Source organism: Manis javanica, chromosome 1, assembly GCF_040802235.1.
Source record: "Manis javanica isolate MJ-LG chromosome 1, MJ_LKY, whole genome shotgun sequence".
Lineage (NCBI taxonomy): Eukaryota > Metazoa > Chordata > Mammalia > Pholidota > Manidae > Manis > Manis javanica.
The window spans coordinates 161,749,847-161,768,190 of record NC_133156.1 but is presented as its reverse complement, the minus strand read 5'-3'; the positions used below and the strand labels follow the sequence as shown (position 1 = coordinate 161,768,190).

At 38.3% G+C, this 18,344-nt stretch overlaps 1 protein-coding gene across 7 annotated transcripts in view; it reads right to left on the bottom strand.

Annotated features, from left to right (window-relative positions):
• The window catches only part of REV1 (REV1 DNA directed polymerase), a 120,859-nt gene that overhangs the window by 78,093 nt on the left and 24,422 nt on the right, over nucleotides 1-18,344 (bottom strand). For 6 of the 7 annotated variants that reach the window (XM_073239813.1, XM_073239809.1, XM_073239790.1 and 3 more), the window contains 2 exons: nucleotides 2,078-2,144; nucleotides 526-652 (listed from right to left, as the gene is read on the bottom strand). In XM_073239813.1, coding sequence (XP_073095914.1) covers nucleotides 526-652; nucleotides 2,078-2,134 — 184 coding nt within the window. In that variant the 5' untranslated portion in view covers nucleotides 2,135-2,144. Of the gene's footprint in view, nucleotides 1-525; nucleotides 653-2,034; nucleotides 2,145-18,344 lie in introns of those variants that run through there. The other variant, XM_017657139.3, reaches the window with a different exon arrangement.

Genomic DNA, 18,344 nt, shown 5'->3' with positions numbered 1-18,344 from the left:
TTACTCTTTAGCAAACAATACCTCAGCCCACCTTGGGGGCTGAGCAGGTGGCCTTGTTTCATATGCCCCCAGACCAAGATGCTGGTATCTCAGGGAGAAATCATCAGAGGAAGCTGCTTGTGTTAAGTTAATTCTAAATATTCAGAGACCACTTAACAAGTCCACACCCCTAAGTTTTTTTCATGTTCTCGAAAAATCCTCAGCTGCCTATAAAATCCCCTAGACAACGCACCATTACGGACTCTCTTGTCCCCTCCTGGAGTGAGCCGGGAGCGCTGTACTTTCACTTTATCTCTAAATAAAAGCCTGTACCTTGCTCCCCTAAAAAAAAAAAAATTAAAATAGAAAATATAATGGCAGGTACAGGTGAGAAAGAAAATGAAAAGTGAAGGAAGAGCATCTAAACAGAAGATTTTATTTTCATCATTTTTATATGCAAGATCATTAAAAACAAGTTAAATCGCTCTCAATCCTAATAAAAATACATGCCAAAATAGGGTACCTAAAAAGTAAATAGTACTCAACCTGTATATCCATTAACATAGATGGCAACTCCACTAAAAATCGCAGATGAAGTTCCATCCTTCTGTAAAGCAGTATCTGATCGAAACTGTTCCTCCAATTTCTGGACCTTGGAAGCCATATACTCACCCTAGAATTAAAGAAAAGGTAAACTAATCACAAAAGTTGTATTTTCTTCCTCTCTTTTCAAAAAAGAAACATTTTTAAATTAAATAAATAAAGCCCTTATTCTGTGCTAGTGACCAAGGTATGATGATGACCTATGGTATAGTTATAAACATGGACCATAAGACAAGGCAATGGGATAGGCAGGTCAAGGGTGACTTTTCCTTTTGTCAACTCAATTTTTAACAATTTTATCACAGTCTTATAGGAAAAATAATTACTTTAAAAGAAGAAAAAGATAAGTCAAGAATAAGTTTAATGCCACAAAATACTATTATCTACAAAATCAAGCAAAAGTTACACCAAAGTTTAAATTAAAAACTTGACAAGTGGGCATTAAGAGTATTTTAGACTGGCTTCCACTACCTTCTGTATGTAGGAAGCTTAAAATTATTAACTTCAAGGAAAATGAAGCAGCTCAGCAAGCCAATACAGTCCTCCACAGCTGTAGATAAGAATACAATAAGCAATTCAGTAGCTAAATTCTCTATCTAATCCATCTATTGAATAGTAATACTAATTTTCATTGAAACATCCTATTAGAACATTAACCTCAAAAAGAATATAAGAACACTTATTATTTTTGTTAAAGACCTTTCACAGATCTATGAATTCAGATACACTTTTCCTGAACACTGAAACAATTAAGATTGATCAATTTGAACTACTGTCTTTATTGATTTTTCTATCGCTATTACTTTGTCAATAAAGAATTATCAAGAAGGTCTTTAAAATTAAGCTGTTGGTATCTAGAAGTGGTACATATCCTTTCCAAAATGGAGATGAATTCACTGTTTTTGATTACTCAAATACTATGTGCTGTCGAGAAAAATTGTTTTTGGAAAATATAAAGCAGAAAATTTCAATTAGCTATGAGCCCATTCATTGTTAACATATTGATATCTGATTTTCAGTTTATTTCTATGCCTCAGAGCATAAAGGTTTTACAAAACAGGATCACATATAATATCCCTTTGTCAAACACTCTTTTAGTCAAGGCCATCTTGCCAGGTTGAGACATACGCAGCTAAATAACAGCTGCACAGTGCACCACTGCACAGGGATAACTCATTTGACTGATCCTCTCTCATTGGACACCTATTTTCCTGCTTTTCAGTATTATTGGAAAATACTGAATAATAATCATGCAATAAAATGATCATACAATAAATTTTGTACACTAGAACATTTACTTCTTCAGGATAAAATTTCTGGGAGTAAAGTTTAGGGGTTAAAGTTAAAGCTCTTGACACATAGCGAAAACTCAAACAGTTGGTATCTGAAGTGATTAACAATTGGAAAATGCCTTAAACCCACATTATAAATTAAAAGAAGAATGAAAAATACCTAGAAAGTTCATTATAATTATTTTTATTCTTTTAAAACACACCCATTTTTCCCAGCCATCATTTTCAGCTCGCCTCCTCCTCCATGCACCTCGTCTCATGGTGGAGCTTCTGTATTAGGGGGGAAAAAAAGTCAACTTTATAACAATATAGTACTAAGTGATACTTTATTTCATTATCAAGAAAAATGCATAATTAAAATAAATGCAAATGTTTAATTCATGAAAGTTAAAAAAAGTGTAATACGGGGCATATCACTCTCCTGGCTTCACAAGTGAAATTTGCTCCTAAAAACATCCTCCTACAGGTTAACTATCAGGTTTAAATTATAACAATTTAAATTTTAACAGGAAAAACTTTTATGCATTCCTGAGCACCAATCCTAACACTCAAATCCAACTAACAAGGCCACACCTATCTACATTTAACAGAACCTAAGAAAAACATTTTCCTTCACGAATTGCCTGATAATATGGCTTTTAAACTCTCTTTGCTATTATATACTGGACACCTAAGAGTGTACTCAAGTACAATTCATCTATTATGCAAAAGCCCTAAAGGAGGTCAATTAATATAATACATCTACGGGATATGATACAGAAAGTTTCACTGTAACAAACTAGGAAATCTGGCATTCGCCTTAAGGCTACACTTGACTGACTGACTACACTGTAAAACCACCAAAATGATCAAATGATGGCTCATCTCAAGTGTCAGCTAAATTAGTGGCTAGCAAGGTATAAAAAGATTACTAGGCCAAAGCAGGCACCAAATGAAACTTCCTGTAAAGTCCAATTCGAATTCTAACCCAAATGGCTACATTTTGGGACATGATTGCATTATCCTTCACAAAATAAACATGATCTACATTTAGGCATTTTTCTTCTACTAACTATATAGGTTAATTATCAAATGGTTACCATATGTCACTAGAGAAGCCCTATACATTATCTGAGTTGAATCAGCTTTAATGTTTGTAAGAATTTCTTATTAACACCTTAAAACATGGTACTTAACACACATCATTTGATTTTCTTTCAAATATTTCTATTTTTGGTATATTGTGGGATTTATAGTGTCTCCTTGCTGACATTTACAACTGACCTTCAAACAGCAGGTTTGAACTACATGGGTCTACTTACACACAGATTTTTCTCAATACATTGGAAAACTTGAGATTTGAGACAATTTGAAAAAACATTTTTTTCCCTCTTATTTTAAGAACAGTATCTAATACATATAACATACAAAACATGTGCTAATTGCTTATTGGTAAGGCTTCCAGTCAACAGTAGGCTCTTGAGATTTTTGAGGGTGGGATATATGCAGATTTTCATCAGCACCCCTAACCCAAGAGAAGTTCAAGGGTCAACTGTATATAAATTGTACAGTCTACTTTTAAAAGGTACCTAAAGACATCAGAAATATTCTCAAAGAGAGTAAATCCAACAGAGAGAAAAGAGGCACGCGCAAAGAACTGTGAGGCACTGTGATTAACCCTGTTTAAGTACTGGGGATGCTGGAGGAAAAGAAGCTTTTTGTTTTTAAGCTGGACAAAGGTAGGGGCATGGCTACCCAATGTGTTAATCATGAGTCCCAGACTGCCGTATTTGCTCTGCTAAGTACGTCCATTTTTAAGAGGATCACTTTGTCCAGTACCTCACAACTTCTCCCCTTATCTTAAAGGAGCCCAGGAAATGTGTTAACACAGTTTTGACTTTCAGATAAACTCTGAATGTATACATCTGCTCTTACAAGTAAAGAGTTTGGGAATTTTGGCCATTGTACATTAAGGATGCATACTCTCAAATCTCAAAAGCAACAGTTAATCTGCTAAATGAAGGTTAATTAAAGAATCAAGTATAGTTAAAAAGTTTAATTCCTTTGCTCATTTATTTAATTCCTTTGCTCAACCAACTATTGGGTATCTACTGCAAAAGGCCACCATGAAAATCCTTATCAATGAAATGAGGGTAGACAAATATGAAATTGTAGTAATTCCAAAAAAAAATTTTAAAGGTTCTTCCCCAATTTCAAAGTAATAAAGCTATCCCAGAACAATGGCAAAACAAAGCATGGCAAAGTAAAAGAAATGAAGAATTGGAATTTATAATTTCATCAATTCTACTAATTTGACCTATGTATAGAAATCTCCTATTGTCCAGGAGTCAAATAATGAGACCAAAAAGAAGGGAAAAAGAGACAAAAAACATTTTTCATTTTATATAGTCAAATCTACTTTTGAGAAAATCCCATTAATAAATAGTAAACTAGGGAACTTGGACCAACCTTCCTGCTGAGGAAAAAAGCTAGACAAAAATGTTTTTTAAAAAATTCCTTCAAAGAAGGTCTAGCAAATAACTAAAAATTGCTGGGCCAAGATTTACATGATTAGAAAGGAGATTCACCACCTCATCTCTCCTCAAACTGGGATAGCTTTCCCCTCCTAGATCATTTGGCAATTCTAGAAGAGTGGCTGAGAGGCTGGGCAATGTTTTTGACAAAGTGCTAAGGGAACAAAAGCTGAAGTTCAAGGGTCTCCCAAGGTATAAATCACCACACTTGGGATAAGGACCTTGAGAGGAAGAGTAAACTGGAGGTAGGAAGACCTAACTTTGCAGAAAATGTATCCTGTCTTAGATTATTTAAACCTCTGAAAATAAATTTTGGTGATCCTGGACTAATAGTGCCCCAAAGCATCTGGCAGAAGCAAATGTAATCCTCCATGGTGATGAGAACATCCTAAACTTCATGTATTTCAACAAACAATTTTGCAAATACAATGTCAGACACACAAATAAAAATAACCAAGCACACAAAGAAGTAAGATAACATGAGTGAGAACAAACAGAAACAAAACAAACAGATCTACAGAGACTCTAGATGAATTTAGCACAGATAATTATAGCATTTAAGAAACAGAGCTCAGGCATGGAGGACACTACACTAAACTATCTATAGAGCAGTATTAGAAACACTACCATGTGTGAAACACCATAGTCTACCAGCCATTATGGAGACAAATGAAACAGGCATTTTTTTATGAGTTCTAAAATTTTACAATCAAAAAAGAAACAAGCACCAATTAAGGAAATACTAGCCCTAAAATGAACTTAAAGGAAAAATTTAGGCAGGAAAATTTTAGGTGTCTGTGTGTGGGGAACAAACCTTGGAACACAAAGCAAACTACACAACCCACATCTATAATCCTGGCAGAGAACAGTAACAAACCAACCAGGCATACAGCAAAGCTAAACTGTAAAGCCAAACAACACAGAGACTCAGGTGACAGAAAGCAAACAGGAGTTAGGGTTATTGCACTTCTGTTGATATGTACATACAAGAATGTTCACACTTCCCTCATTTCAGTTAGACCCATGTTCATCTTTGATACACCAAACATTACAGAATGAAAAGATGAATATACTACAAACATAAAATTGCAATTAGTTTTGTATACGATAGGTTGTAAAAAAATTCTATTGAATGAACAAAATGAACTTACATGTAAGAAATGAAACATGGGATTGGGTTAAATATGGTGATATGAGAGGTGAGACAGAAACCTCTTCCCAAAACCACATATAATATGAAAATATAGCAAATACAACTAATTCTCAAAGGGCAATGGAAAAGAAGGCTGTGTAAGACTGCCTACATCTGGGTAAACCAAGCAGACCTCATGGAAAAGACTAAAGTACCAAAGCTGTGATCTGGGGGGACCCAAGCCCTTCCCCAACCCCAGTTCACTGGCAGGAGGAAGAGAAATGGACTGGGGAGGGAGTGGAGGCCTCGGACTGCCGAACACCCAGCCCTGGAGATCTACTTTGTGAGTGCAAACCTACATTATATGCTGCTCTGGACATTAGTGGGGTTCAACAGCTAAGACAGGCAGAATACTCAGAGAGACTGAGATTTCAACTGCTTGTGGAGAATTTGTACCCACAACCGGCCACTCTGGGACAAAAGAAAGGTGGGCACTCTGAGAGACTTCCCAACAGCAAGAGAGGGTGGCTAAACGGGCAAGGATTGCACACAGCTTGCTGCTCAGGAAAAAGGACACGTGGACAAAATTGACCTGGCACACTCAGTCCAGCAGGTTGGGAACCTTCAGGAGCTTCAGGCGCTCCATACCCCTGGCTGGCAACGCAGCTCTGAGGCCCTCCATTTCAATACACAGCCTGCTGCTCCTTCATTCCAGCCAGCCCTGGCTTGCAAACATGCTGCCACCAACATTCTGCCAGGTTAGCCAGAGAGTGGTCCCGATTACAGCAGCTACAGGGAGCTTCACCTAACATAGGGGCTCCTCCCTGCATGCTCAGACCACTGACCCTGGCAGTGGATCCAGGCACTATGGGGAACAGGAAAGAGCCCCTCTCCTCTGGGCAGGCACCATACCCCTCGCCTTTGACCTCCACCATCGCTCCAACGGCTGAACAGCTCCAGAGAGTAGAGCCTCTGGGTACTAGAGGGTACCACCTATGCAAAGTTATTACTATAAATATGAAATGTCAAAAGAACCTGGTACAAACCAAAATGCCCAAACACCAGAAAGAGGGTGAAGTGAAACTGAACTCACCAATATTCCTGAAAATGATTTCAAAATAAAAATCATACATGCTCATGGAGCTACAGAAAAATATTCAAGACATCAGGGAGGAATTCAAGACTGAGACAGAAACTTTGAAAAATACAGTATCTGAAATGAAACATATAATGGAGGGACTTAAAAGCAGATTAGCTGAGGTAGAGGATACAGTAAAGAAAATGGAAATTGGAGAACAGAAACATAAAGAAGCTGAGGTACAGAGAGAAAAAAGGACCTCCAGCAATGAAAAAATATTAAGAGAACTGTGGGACCGATCCAAATAGAACAATATTAGCATTATAGGGGTACTAGAAGAAGGAGAGAGAGAAAAAGGGATAGAAGTCTCTCTTTGACGAAATAACTGCCAAAAACTTCCCAAATGTGGGGAAGGAAATACTCTCTCACGCCATTGAAGTACACAGATCTTCCAATACAACGGACCCAAGGAAGACAACACCAAGACATATAATAATTAAAATGGCAAAGATCAAGGAAAAGGACAGAGTATTAAAAGCAGCCAGAGAAAAGAAAAAGATCATCTACAAAGGAAAACCCATCAGGCTATCATCAGATTTCTCAACAGAAACATTACAGGCAAGAAAAGACTGGGATGATATATTTAATGCAATGAAACAGAAGGGCCTTGAAACAAGAATACTCTACACAGCAAGATTATCATTTAAATTTAAAGGAGGGATTAAACAATTTCCAGACATGCAAAAATTAAGAGAATTTACCTCCCACAAACCGCCTCTACAGTGTATTTTGAAGGGAATGCTATAGATGGAAATGCTCCTAAGGCTAAATAGCTGTCACCAGAGAAAAATAAAACCACAGCAAAGGAAGTAAATGAATTAATTACTAAGCAAATGCAAAATTATATCAACTACCCCAAAAGTCACTCAAGGGAAACACAACGAGTACAGAAGTTGATACTGAAAATGTAAGGAATAGAGGAGGAAGAAAAAGAAGAGAGTGAAAAAAAAACAAAAACCTTTAGCTGTGTTTAAATAGCTTACTAAGTGAGTTAAGTTAGACCGTTAGATAGTAAAGAAGCTATGCTTGAGCCTTTGGTAACCACAAACAAAACCCTGCAATGGAAATAAGTACCTATCTATCAATAATCACCCTAATTGTAAATGGTCTGAATGCACCATTCAAAAGACGTAGAGTCACTGAATGGATAAAAAAAACATGACCCATCTATGTGCTGCCTACAAGAGATTCACTTTAAACCCAAAGACATACAGAGACTAAAAGTGAAGGAATGGAAAAAGATCATTCATGCCACTAAAACAGAAAAGAGCAGGAGTTGCAGTCTTGTATCAGACAAAATAGACTTCAAAACAAAGAAACAATAGACATTACATAATGATAAAGGGGTCAGTCCAACAAGAGGATATAACGATTATAAATATTTATGCACCCAACACAGTAGCACCTACAACAAAATTAGAGGGGTAAAAAAGAATGCAACGGATTCACTTCAGGAGACTTCAACACACCACTCACTCCAAAGGACAGATCAACCAGACAGAAAATAAGTAAGGAGACAGAGGCACTGAACAACACACTGGAACAGATGTATCTAACAGACATCTACAGAACACTCCACCCAAAAGCAGCAGGATACACATTCTTCTCAAGTGCACATGGAACATTCTCAAGAATACATCAAATACTAGGCAAACAGAGCCTTAGTAAATACAGAAAGACTGAAATTGTAATAACCAGCTTCTCAGACCACAAAGGTATGAAACGAGAAATAAATTATGCAAAGAAAACAAAAAAGCCCACAAACACATGGAGGCTTAACAACATGCTCCTAAATAATCAATGAATCAATAACCAAATAAAAACAGTGATCAAGCAACATATGGACACAAATGAAAAACAATAATTCAACACCACACAATCTATGGGATGAAGTGAAGGCTGCGCTAAGAGGGAAGTTTACTGCAACACAGGCTTACCTCAGGAAAGAACAATCCCATATGAACAGTCTAAACTCACAGTTAATGAACTAGAAAAAGAAGAACAAATGAGGACCAAAGTCAGTAAAAGGAGGGACATAATAAAGATCAAAGCATAAATAAATAAAATTGAGAAGAATAAAACAATAGCATCAATGAAAGCAGGAGCTGGTTCTTTGAGAAAATAAGCAAAATGGATAAACCTTAGCGAGACTTATTAACAAAATAAGACAGTATACACACATGAACAAAATCAGAAATGAGAGAGGAAAAATCACTACAGAAACCACAAGAAATACAAAGAATTCATAAGAGAATACTATGAAAAATTATATGCTAACAAACTGGATAACCTAGAAGAAATGGACAAATTTCTAGAAACATACAAGCTTCCAAGGCTGACCCAGGAAGAAACAGAAAATCTGAACAGACCAATTACCAGCAATGAAATTGAATTGGTAATAAAAAAATCTACCTAAGGACAAAGCACCTGGTCCAGATAGCTTCACCGCAGAACTATATCAAACATTTAGTGAAGACCTAATACCCATCTTCCCTAAAGTTTTCCAAAAAGTAGAAGGGGAGGGAATACCAAACTCATTTTATTAGAACAGCATCACTCTAATACCAATACCAGGTAAAGACACCACAAAAAGAGAAAATTACAGACCAATATCCCTGATGAACACAGATGTAAAAATACTCAACAAAATATTGGCAAACCAAATTCAAAAATACATCAAAAAGATCATCCATAATGATCAAGTAGGATTTATTAGAAAAGCCATCAACCTCATCCACCACATCAACAAAAAGGACAAAAACCACATGATCATCCCCATAGATGCTGAAAAAGCGTTCGACAAAATTCAACATCCATTCATGATTAAAAAATCTCAAACAATGGGCATAGAGGGCAAATACCTCAATATAATAAAGACCATATATGATAAACCCACAGCTAACATCATACTGAACAGCGAGAGGCTGAAAGCTTTTCCTCTGAGATCATGAACAAGACAAGGATGCCCACTCTCCCCACTGTTATTCAACATAGTACTGGAGGTTCTAGCCACAGCAATTAGACAAAACAAAGAAATACAAGGAATCCAGATTGGTAAAGAAGAAGTCAAACAGTCACTATTTGCAGATGACATGATATTGTACATAAAAAACGCTAAAGACTCCACTCCAAAACTACTAGAATTAATATCAGAAATCAGCAAAGTTGCAGGATACAGAATTAACACACAGAAATCTGTGGCTTTCCTATACACTAACAATGAACCAATAGAAAGAGAAATCAGGAAAACAACTCCATTCACAATAGTATCAAAAAGAATAAAATACCTAGGAATAAACCTAACCAAGGAACTGAAAGACCTATACCCTGAAAACTACAAGAAACTCTTAAGAGAAATTAAAGAGGTCACTAACAAATGGAAACTCATCCCATGCTCCTGGTTAGGAAGAATTAATATCGTCAAAATGGCCATCCTGCCCAAAGCAATATACACATTAGATGCAATCCCTATCAAATTACCAACAGCATTCTTCAATGAACTGGAACTAATAGTTCAAAAATTCATATAGAACCACCAAAGACCTCGAATAGTCAAAGCAATCCTGAGAAAGAAGAATAAAGTGGGGGGGGGATCTTGCTCCCCCCAACTTCAAGCTCTAATACAAAGCCAAAGTAATCAAGACAATTTGGTACTGGCACAAGAACAGAGCCACAGACCAGTGGAACAGAATAGAGACTCCAAACATTAACCCAAACATATATGGCCAATTAATTTATGATAAAGGAGCCATGGACATACAATGGGGAAATTACAGTCTCTTCAACAGAAGGTGCTGGGAAAACTGGACAGCTACATGTAAGAGAATGAAACTGGATCACTGTCTAACCCCATACACAAAAGTAAATTCAAAAAGGATCAAAGATCTGAATGTAAGTCATGAAACCATAAAACTCTTAGAAAAAAACATAGGCAAAAATCTCATGGACATAAACATGAGTGACTTCTTCATGAACATATCTCCCCGGGCAAGGGAAACAAAAGCAAAAATGAACAAGTGGGACTATATCAAGCTAAAAAGCTTCTGTACAGCAAAGGACACCATCAATAGAACAAAAAGGAACCCTACAGTATGGGAGAATATATTCATAAATGACAGATCCGATAAAGGCTTGACGTCCAAGATATAAAGAGCTCACACACCTCAACAAACAAAAAGCAAATAATTCAATTAAAAAATGGGCAGAGGAGTTGAATAGACAGTTCTCTAAAGAAGAAATTCAGATGGCCAACAGACACATGAAAAGATGCTCCACATTGCTTGTCATCAGAGAAATACAAATTAAAACCACAATGAGATATCACCTCACACCAGTAAGGATTGCCATCATCGAAAAGACAAACAACAACAAATGTTGGTGAGGTTGTGGAGAAAGGGGAACCCTCCTACACTGCTGGTGGGAATGTAAATTAGTTCAACCATTGTGGAAAGCAGTATGGAGGTTCCTCAAAATGCTCATAATAGAAATACCATTTGACCCAGGAATTCCACTTCTAGGAATTTACTGTAAGAATGCAGCACTCCAGTTTGAAAAAGACAGATGCACCCCTATGTTTATCGCTGCACTATTTACAATAGCCAAGATATGGAAGCAACCTAAATGTCCATCAGTAGATGAATGGATAAAGAAGATGTGGTACATATACACAATGGAATATTACTTAGCCATAAGAAAAAAACAGATCCTACTATTTGCAACAACATGAATGGACCTAGAGGGTATTATGCTCAGTGAAATAAGCCAGGCAGAGAAAGACAAGTACCAAATGATTTCACTCATATGTGGAGTATAAGAACAAAGGAAAACTGAAGGAACAAAACAGCAGCAGAATCACAGAACCCAAGAATGAACTAATAGTTACCAAAGGGAAAGGGACTGGAGAGGATGGGTGGGAAGGGAGGGACAAGGGTGGGGAAAAGAAAGGGGGCATTACAATTAGCATGGATAGTGGGGGGGTGGGTCGGGCATGGGGAGAGCTGTGCAACACAGAGAAGACAAGTAGTGATTTTATAGCATCTTACTATGCTGATGGACAGTGACTGTGAAGGGGTATGTGGGGGGGGACTTGGTGAAGGGGGGAGCCTAGTAAACATAATGTTCTTCAAGTAATTGTAGATTAATGATACCAAAAAAATAAAGTAAAATAAAGAAATAATGCTAAAAAAAAAAGACATATGCACCCCTGTTTATTGCAGCACTATTTACAATAGCCAAGATATGAAAGCAGCCTAAATGTCCATCAGTGGATGAATGGATGAAGAAGATGTGGTACATATACACAATGGAATATTATTCAGCCATAAGAAAGAAACAAATCCTACCATTTGCAACAACATAGATGGAGCTAGAGGATGTTATGCTCAGTGAAATAAGCCAGGCAGAGAAAGACAAGTACCAAATGATTTCCCTCATTTGTGGAGTATAACAATGATGTAAAAGTGAAGAAACAAAACAGCAGCACTCAGACTCCAAAAGGGATTAGTGGGGAGGGAGAGGGGGAGTGGGAGGGGAAGGGGAGGGTGGGTGGGGCAGGGCAGGGGAGGGTGGGTGGGGGAGGGAGAATGGAATTCAAGGCCATTATGATTGGCACACATGGTATGTGGGGGGTTATAGGGAAGACAGTGTAGCACAGAAAAAACAAGTAGTGACTGTGACATCTTACTATGCTGATGGACAGTGACTCCAATGGAGTGTGGGTGGGAGACTTGATAATATGGGTGACTGTAATATACATAATATTTTTCACATGAAACCTTTAAGAGTGTGTATTAATGATACCTTAATAAAAAAAAAAAGAGAAGAAATTAAGCATGGAGCAATAGTAGTATGTCCCAAGTATAGTGTACCCCAGTATATTAGTATTTGAGACTGTACCTTGTATATTTAATTTAATCTTACCTACTTTTTATTTTTCTTATTTAACATCTTTCCAAAGATTCAAATTGTGTTCTGTTCAGTAGACAGTAATATGATACACTCCCTCCCCAAGAAGTGTTACACAGGCAAGAGTGGCAAATAATAAGCACTTTTGATGCCAAGAACTACACAACAGGTAGACTAAGTTTAAGTCATTTAGAGGGTTCTAAAGACTATAACACTTCCTTGGCAGTGTGAAATCAGGAAGTAGCTAACATAATACCTTATCCTGAGAAACCCGTAGGCCGTCAAGTCAAGGCTTATGTTTCTGCTAACCACCTCAGATCTTCGAAAAAGAGGCTCTGCTTATGCCTCTGAAGCCATACCCAGGGGATAAGTTCTCCATTCTAAAGGACTGATTTGCTTCTTAAACAGGACTTTCCCTAGAATGAAGGAAAGCGTAAGTCAAGATATCAGAGCTCGGCATAAATACTCCTCGGAAGTAACACCCCATTCTCTGTGCTCATTTTCTCTGTTCCAAACAACCTTCTGAACTACAACATGTCTTAGTGACTAACCCTACCCATTAAGAAGAGAATGCCCTTTTATCTACAAGTCATCCAATTATCAAGCCAGCCTTGTAAATAAAAATCATCTTCTAGTTTTTAGATAAACTCTTGCAGATCAGATTCCCAATCTACTTCCATAGTAGGTAGTAAGTTAGAGTACAGTGGTAATTGTTTCTGAAAGTGTAATGCACAATCTGGAAAAACCTACCAAATTCTCTATCCAGCAACATTAATGTAGAAGCCAATAGCTGGGTTTCTAAATATTGGTTAAAAAATGCATAAAGACGGAATTCATGTATACAAAACTACCCTTTCTCTCTAGCATTTAGGGTATGCCCTCAATAAACATTAGCTGTTATACTAATCTACCCTGTCAGACCACTGAGTGAAAAATCAAATGAGACCACATATGTGGAACCTCTGAAGATTATAAAGCATGCAACATTGTTTTAAACAAGCTATCCATGGTATACAACATAATGGAAAGAGAGATTTAGTGGTACAAGACCTGGACTCTAATCCCAGTCCTAGCACTGCTCACTATGTGATTTGGGGTGAGTCCAACAGCACTAAGCCTCACCATATCTTCATCTATAAAACAAAGTTTGACTGATTAGTGCCCAGCAGAATCCCCATGGGGCAATGAACTGGACGTAGGGTGGGTGTGGTAGGGAGGAAAGGTTTGGGGGTAAAAACAGCAAAAGAATTTCTACTCTCTAAAGACACGTAAATGTTGGCAGCCCAGCTTTTATAAGTTATAGATTATTTGGGGTCTGAGTAAGATTGTTTTTGAAAAAAAAAAAAAGCTCAAACTGAGAAGACAAACTAAAAAGAAGTCTAAAGACTTTTGGCTCAGTTCTGTGTTCCCACATGTAATGCTTCAAAAGGGGCTGGAAATGCCCCAACCTTGAGAGATTCATAAAGTAAAACTCACCTATTCAACTGCAAGTAATCAGATTATGTAAACCAACCAAATTAGAGGCTGGCTGTGCAGTCATGGCCAGCCCCCGTGTCAGCACATGACTGCAGCAGTAGGTGAGGCAGTGTAAGGCAAATGGAAGAGCAGCTGTACCTATTATGAGCCAAGGGAACCAGAATGCCTACAATGCAAAAGATTTCCTGCCTCTTCCATTCTCTTAACAGAGATGTTCAAAACTCTATGAAGAGGGAGGTGGAGCCAAGATAGTGGCATGAGTAGAGCAGTGGAAATCGCCCCCCAAAACCACATATATTTAAGAAAATATAACAGAGACAACTCTTCCTAGAAGAGACACCAGAGGACACAGGACAACATCCAGACCACATCCACACCTGCGAGAACCCAGCGCCTCCTGAAGGGAGTAAGATACAAGCCCCAGCCCGGTGGGACCCGAGCACCCCACACCCCAGCTCTGGGCGGGAGGAGAGGTGTCAGAGCAGGGAGGGAGAGGGAGCCCAGGACTGCTAAAACCCAGCGATAGCCGTCCGGACAAGAGCACAGACAGAGTGCATGCCTGGGGTCCTGGATACTAGGGAAACAGGACAGTAAGACATGTGAGCAAGTCCCTGAGGCTGGCGCTCTGGGGACAAAGAAAAGCGAGTGGCTTTTTATTTTTTTTTTGGTGAGTGCTTTTTGGAAGTCTTAAAGGGACGGGGACCACAAAGCTGGACGGAAGTGTCCTGGGACACTTAGACTAGCAGCAGGGAATCGGGGGAACTCTGGGCACTCTAACCCCCTGGGCAGAGGGGAGCATGGAGGCCCCTCACAGAGATAAATAGCCTCCCGGCCGCTACCACTCCAACGCGTCTCCACCATATCAGAGCAGTGGCCTGAGGCAAGCCACCCCCAGAGCAACAGCGGAGATAAACTCCATAGCAGCCAGGCAGGAAACAGAAGCCCTGTCTGTGTGCAGTTGCCCAGCACAAGCCACTAGAGGTCGCTGTTCTCCCAGGAGAGGAAGGCCACAAACCAATAAGAAGGAAAGTTCTTCCAACCATCACTCGTGCTAGCTCTGCAAACTATCTCTATGGCCATGAAAAGGCAAAATTTCAGCCAGACTAAGATGACAGAGTCAACACCTGAGAAGGAGACAGACCTAACCAGTCTTCCTGAAAAATAATCCAAAATAAAAATCATAAACATGCTGACGGAGATGCAGAGAAATATACAAGAGGTGAGGGATGAACTCCGGAGGGAGATTACAGACGCCCGGAGGGTGATTACAGACGTCTAGAAGGAGATTACAGAAGTAAAACACACTCTGGAAGGATTTCTGAGCAGAATGGATAAGATGTAAGAGGCCATTGATGGAATAGAAACCAGAGAACAGGAACGCATAGAAGCTGACATAGAGAGAGATAAAAGGATCTCCAGGAATGAAACAATATTAAGAGAACTGTGTGACCAATTGAAAAGGAACAATATCCGTATTATAGGAGTACCAGAAGAATAAGAAAGAGAAAAAGGGATAGAAAGTGTCTTTGAAGAAATAATTGCTGAAAACTTCCCCAAACTGGGGGACGAAATAATTGAACAGACCACGGAAATACACAGAACTCCCAACAGAAAGGACCCAAGGAAGACAACACCAAGACACATAATAATTAAAACGGCAAAGATCAAGGACAAGGAAAAGGCAGCTAGAGAGGAAAAGGTCACCTATAAAGGAAAACCCATCAGGCTATCATCAGACTTCTCAACAGAAACCTTACAGGCCAGAAGAGAATGACATGATATATTTAATGCAATGAAACAGAAGGGCCTTGAACCAAGGATACTGTATCCAGGACGATTATCATTTAAATATCATGGAGGGATTAAACAATTCCCAGACAAGCAAAAGTTGAGGGAATTTGCCTCCCATAAACCACCTCTACAGGGTATTTTAGAGGGACTGTTCTAGACAGGAGCACTCCTAAAACTAAACAGATGTCACCAGAGAAAATAAAATCACAGCAAAGAAAGCAGACCAACCAATACTAACTAAAGGCAATAAAATAAAATTAACTACCCACTAAAAGCAGTTAAAGGAAACACGAAAGAGCACAGAATAAAACAACCAACATATAAAGAATGGAGGAGGAAGAATAAGAAGGGAGAGAAGAAAGGAATCTCCAGACAGTGTATATAACAGCTCAATAAGCGAGCTAAGTTAGGCAGTAAGATACTAAAGAAGCTGACCTTGAACCTTTGGTAACCACGAATCTAAAGCCTGCAATGGCAATAAGTACATATCTCTCAATAGTCACCCTAAATGTAAATGGACTTGATGCACCAATCAAAAGACACAGAGTAATAGAATGGATAAAAAAGCAAGACCCATCTATATGCTGCTTACAAGAAACTCACTTCGAACCCAAAGACATGCACAGATTAAAAGTCAAGGGATGGAAAAATATACTTCAGGCAAACAACAGAGAGAAGAAAGCAGGGGTTGTAGTACTAATATCAGACAAAATAGACTTCAAAACAAAGAAAGTAACAAGAGATAAAGAAGGACACTACATAATGATAAAGGGCTCTGTCCAACAAGAGGATATAACCATTCTAAATATATATGCACCCAACACAGGAGCACCAGCATATGTGGAATAAACAATAACAGAACTAAAGGGGGAAATAGAATGCAATGCATTCATTTTAGGAGACTTCAACATGCCACTCACCCCAAAGGATAGATCCACTGGGCAGAAAATAACTAAGGACACAGAGGCACTGAACAACACACTAGAACAGATGGACCTAATAGACATCTATAGAACTCTACATCCAAAAGCAACAGGATATACATCCTTCTCAAGTGCACATTTACCATTCTCCAGAATAGACCACATACTAGCTCACAAAAAGGGCCTCAGTAAATTCCAAAATATTGAAATTCTACCAACCAACTTTTCAGACCACAAAGGTATCAAACTAGAAATAAATTCTACAAAGAAAACAAAAAGGCTCACAAACACATGGAGGCTTAACAACATGCTCCTAAATAATCAATGGATCAACGAACAAACTAAAATAGAGATCAAGGAATATATGGAAACAAATGACAACAACACAAAGCCCCAACTTCTGTGGGATGCAGCGAAAGCAGTCTTAAGAATAAAGTATATAGCGATCCAGGCACACATGAAGAAGGAAGAACAATCCCAAACGAATAGTCTAACATCACAATTATCAAAACTGGAAAAAGAACAACTGAGGCCTAAAGTCAGCAGAGGGAGGGACATAATAAAGATCAGAGAAGAAATAAACAAAATTGAGAAGAATAAAACAATAGCAAAAATCAACAAAACCAAGAGCTGGTTCTTTGAGAAAATAAACAAAATAGATAAGCCTCTAGCCAAACTTATTAAGAGAAAAAGAGAATCAACACAAATCAACAGAATCAGAAAGGAGAATGGAAAAATCACAACAGACTCCACAGAAATACAAAGAATTATTAAAGACTACTATGAAACCCTATATGCCAACAAGCTGGAAAACCTAGAAGAAATGGACAACTTCCTAGAAAAATACAACCTTCCAAGACTGACCAAGGAAGAAACACAAAAGTTAAACAAACCAACTACGAGCAAAGAAATTGAAATGGTAATCAAAAAACTACCCAAGAACAAAACCCCGGGGCTGGACGGATTTACCTCAGAATTTTATCAGACACACAGAGAAGACATAATACCCATTCTCTTTAAAGTTTTCCAAAAAATAGAAGAGGAGGGAATACTCCCAAACTCATTCTATGAAGCCAACATCACCCTAATACCAAAACCAGGCAAAGACCCCACCAAAAAAGAAAATTACAGAACAATATCCCTGATGAATGTAGATGCAAAAATACTCAATAAAATATTAGCAAACAGAATTCAACAGTATATCAAAAGGATCATACACCATGACCAAGTGGGATTCATCCCAGGGATGCAAGGATGGTACAACATTCGAAAATCCATCAACATCATCCACCACATCAACAAAAAGAAAGACAAAAACCTCATGATCATCTCCATAGATGCTGAAAAAGCATTTGACAAAATTCAACATCCATTCATGATAAAAACTCTTAGCAAAATGGGTATAGAGGGCATATATGCCTCAACATAATAAAGGCCATATATGATAAACCCACAGCTAGCATTATACTGAACAGCGAGAAGCTGAAAGCTTTTCCTCTAAGATCGTGAACAAGACAGGGATGCCCACTCTCCCCACTGTTATTTAACATAGTACTGGAGGTCCTAGCTATGGCAATCAGACAAAACAAAGAA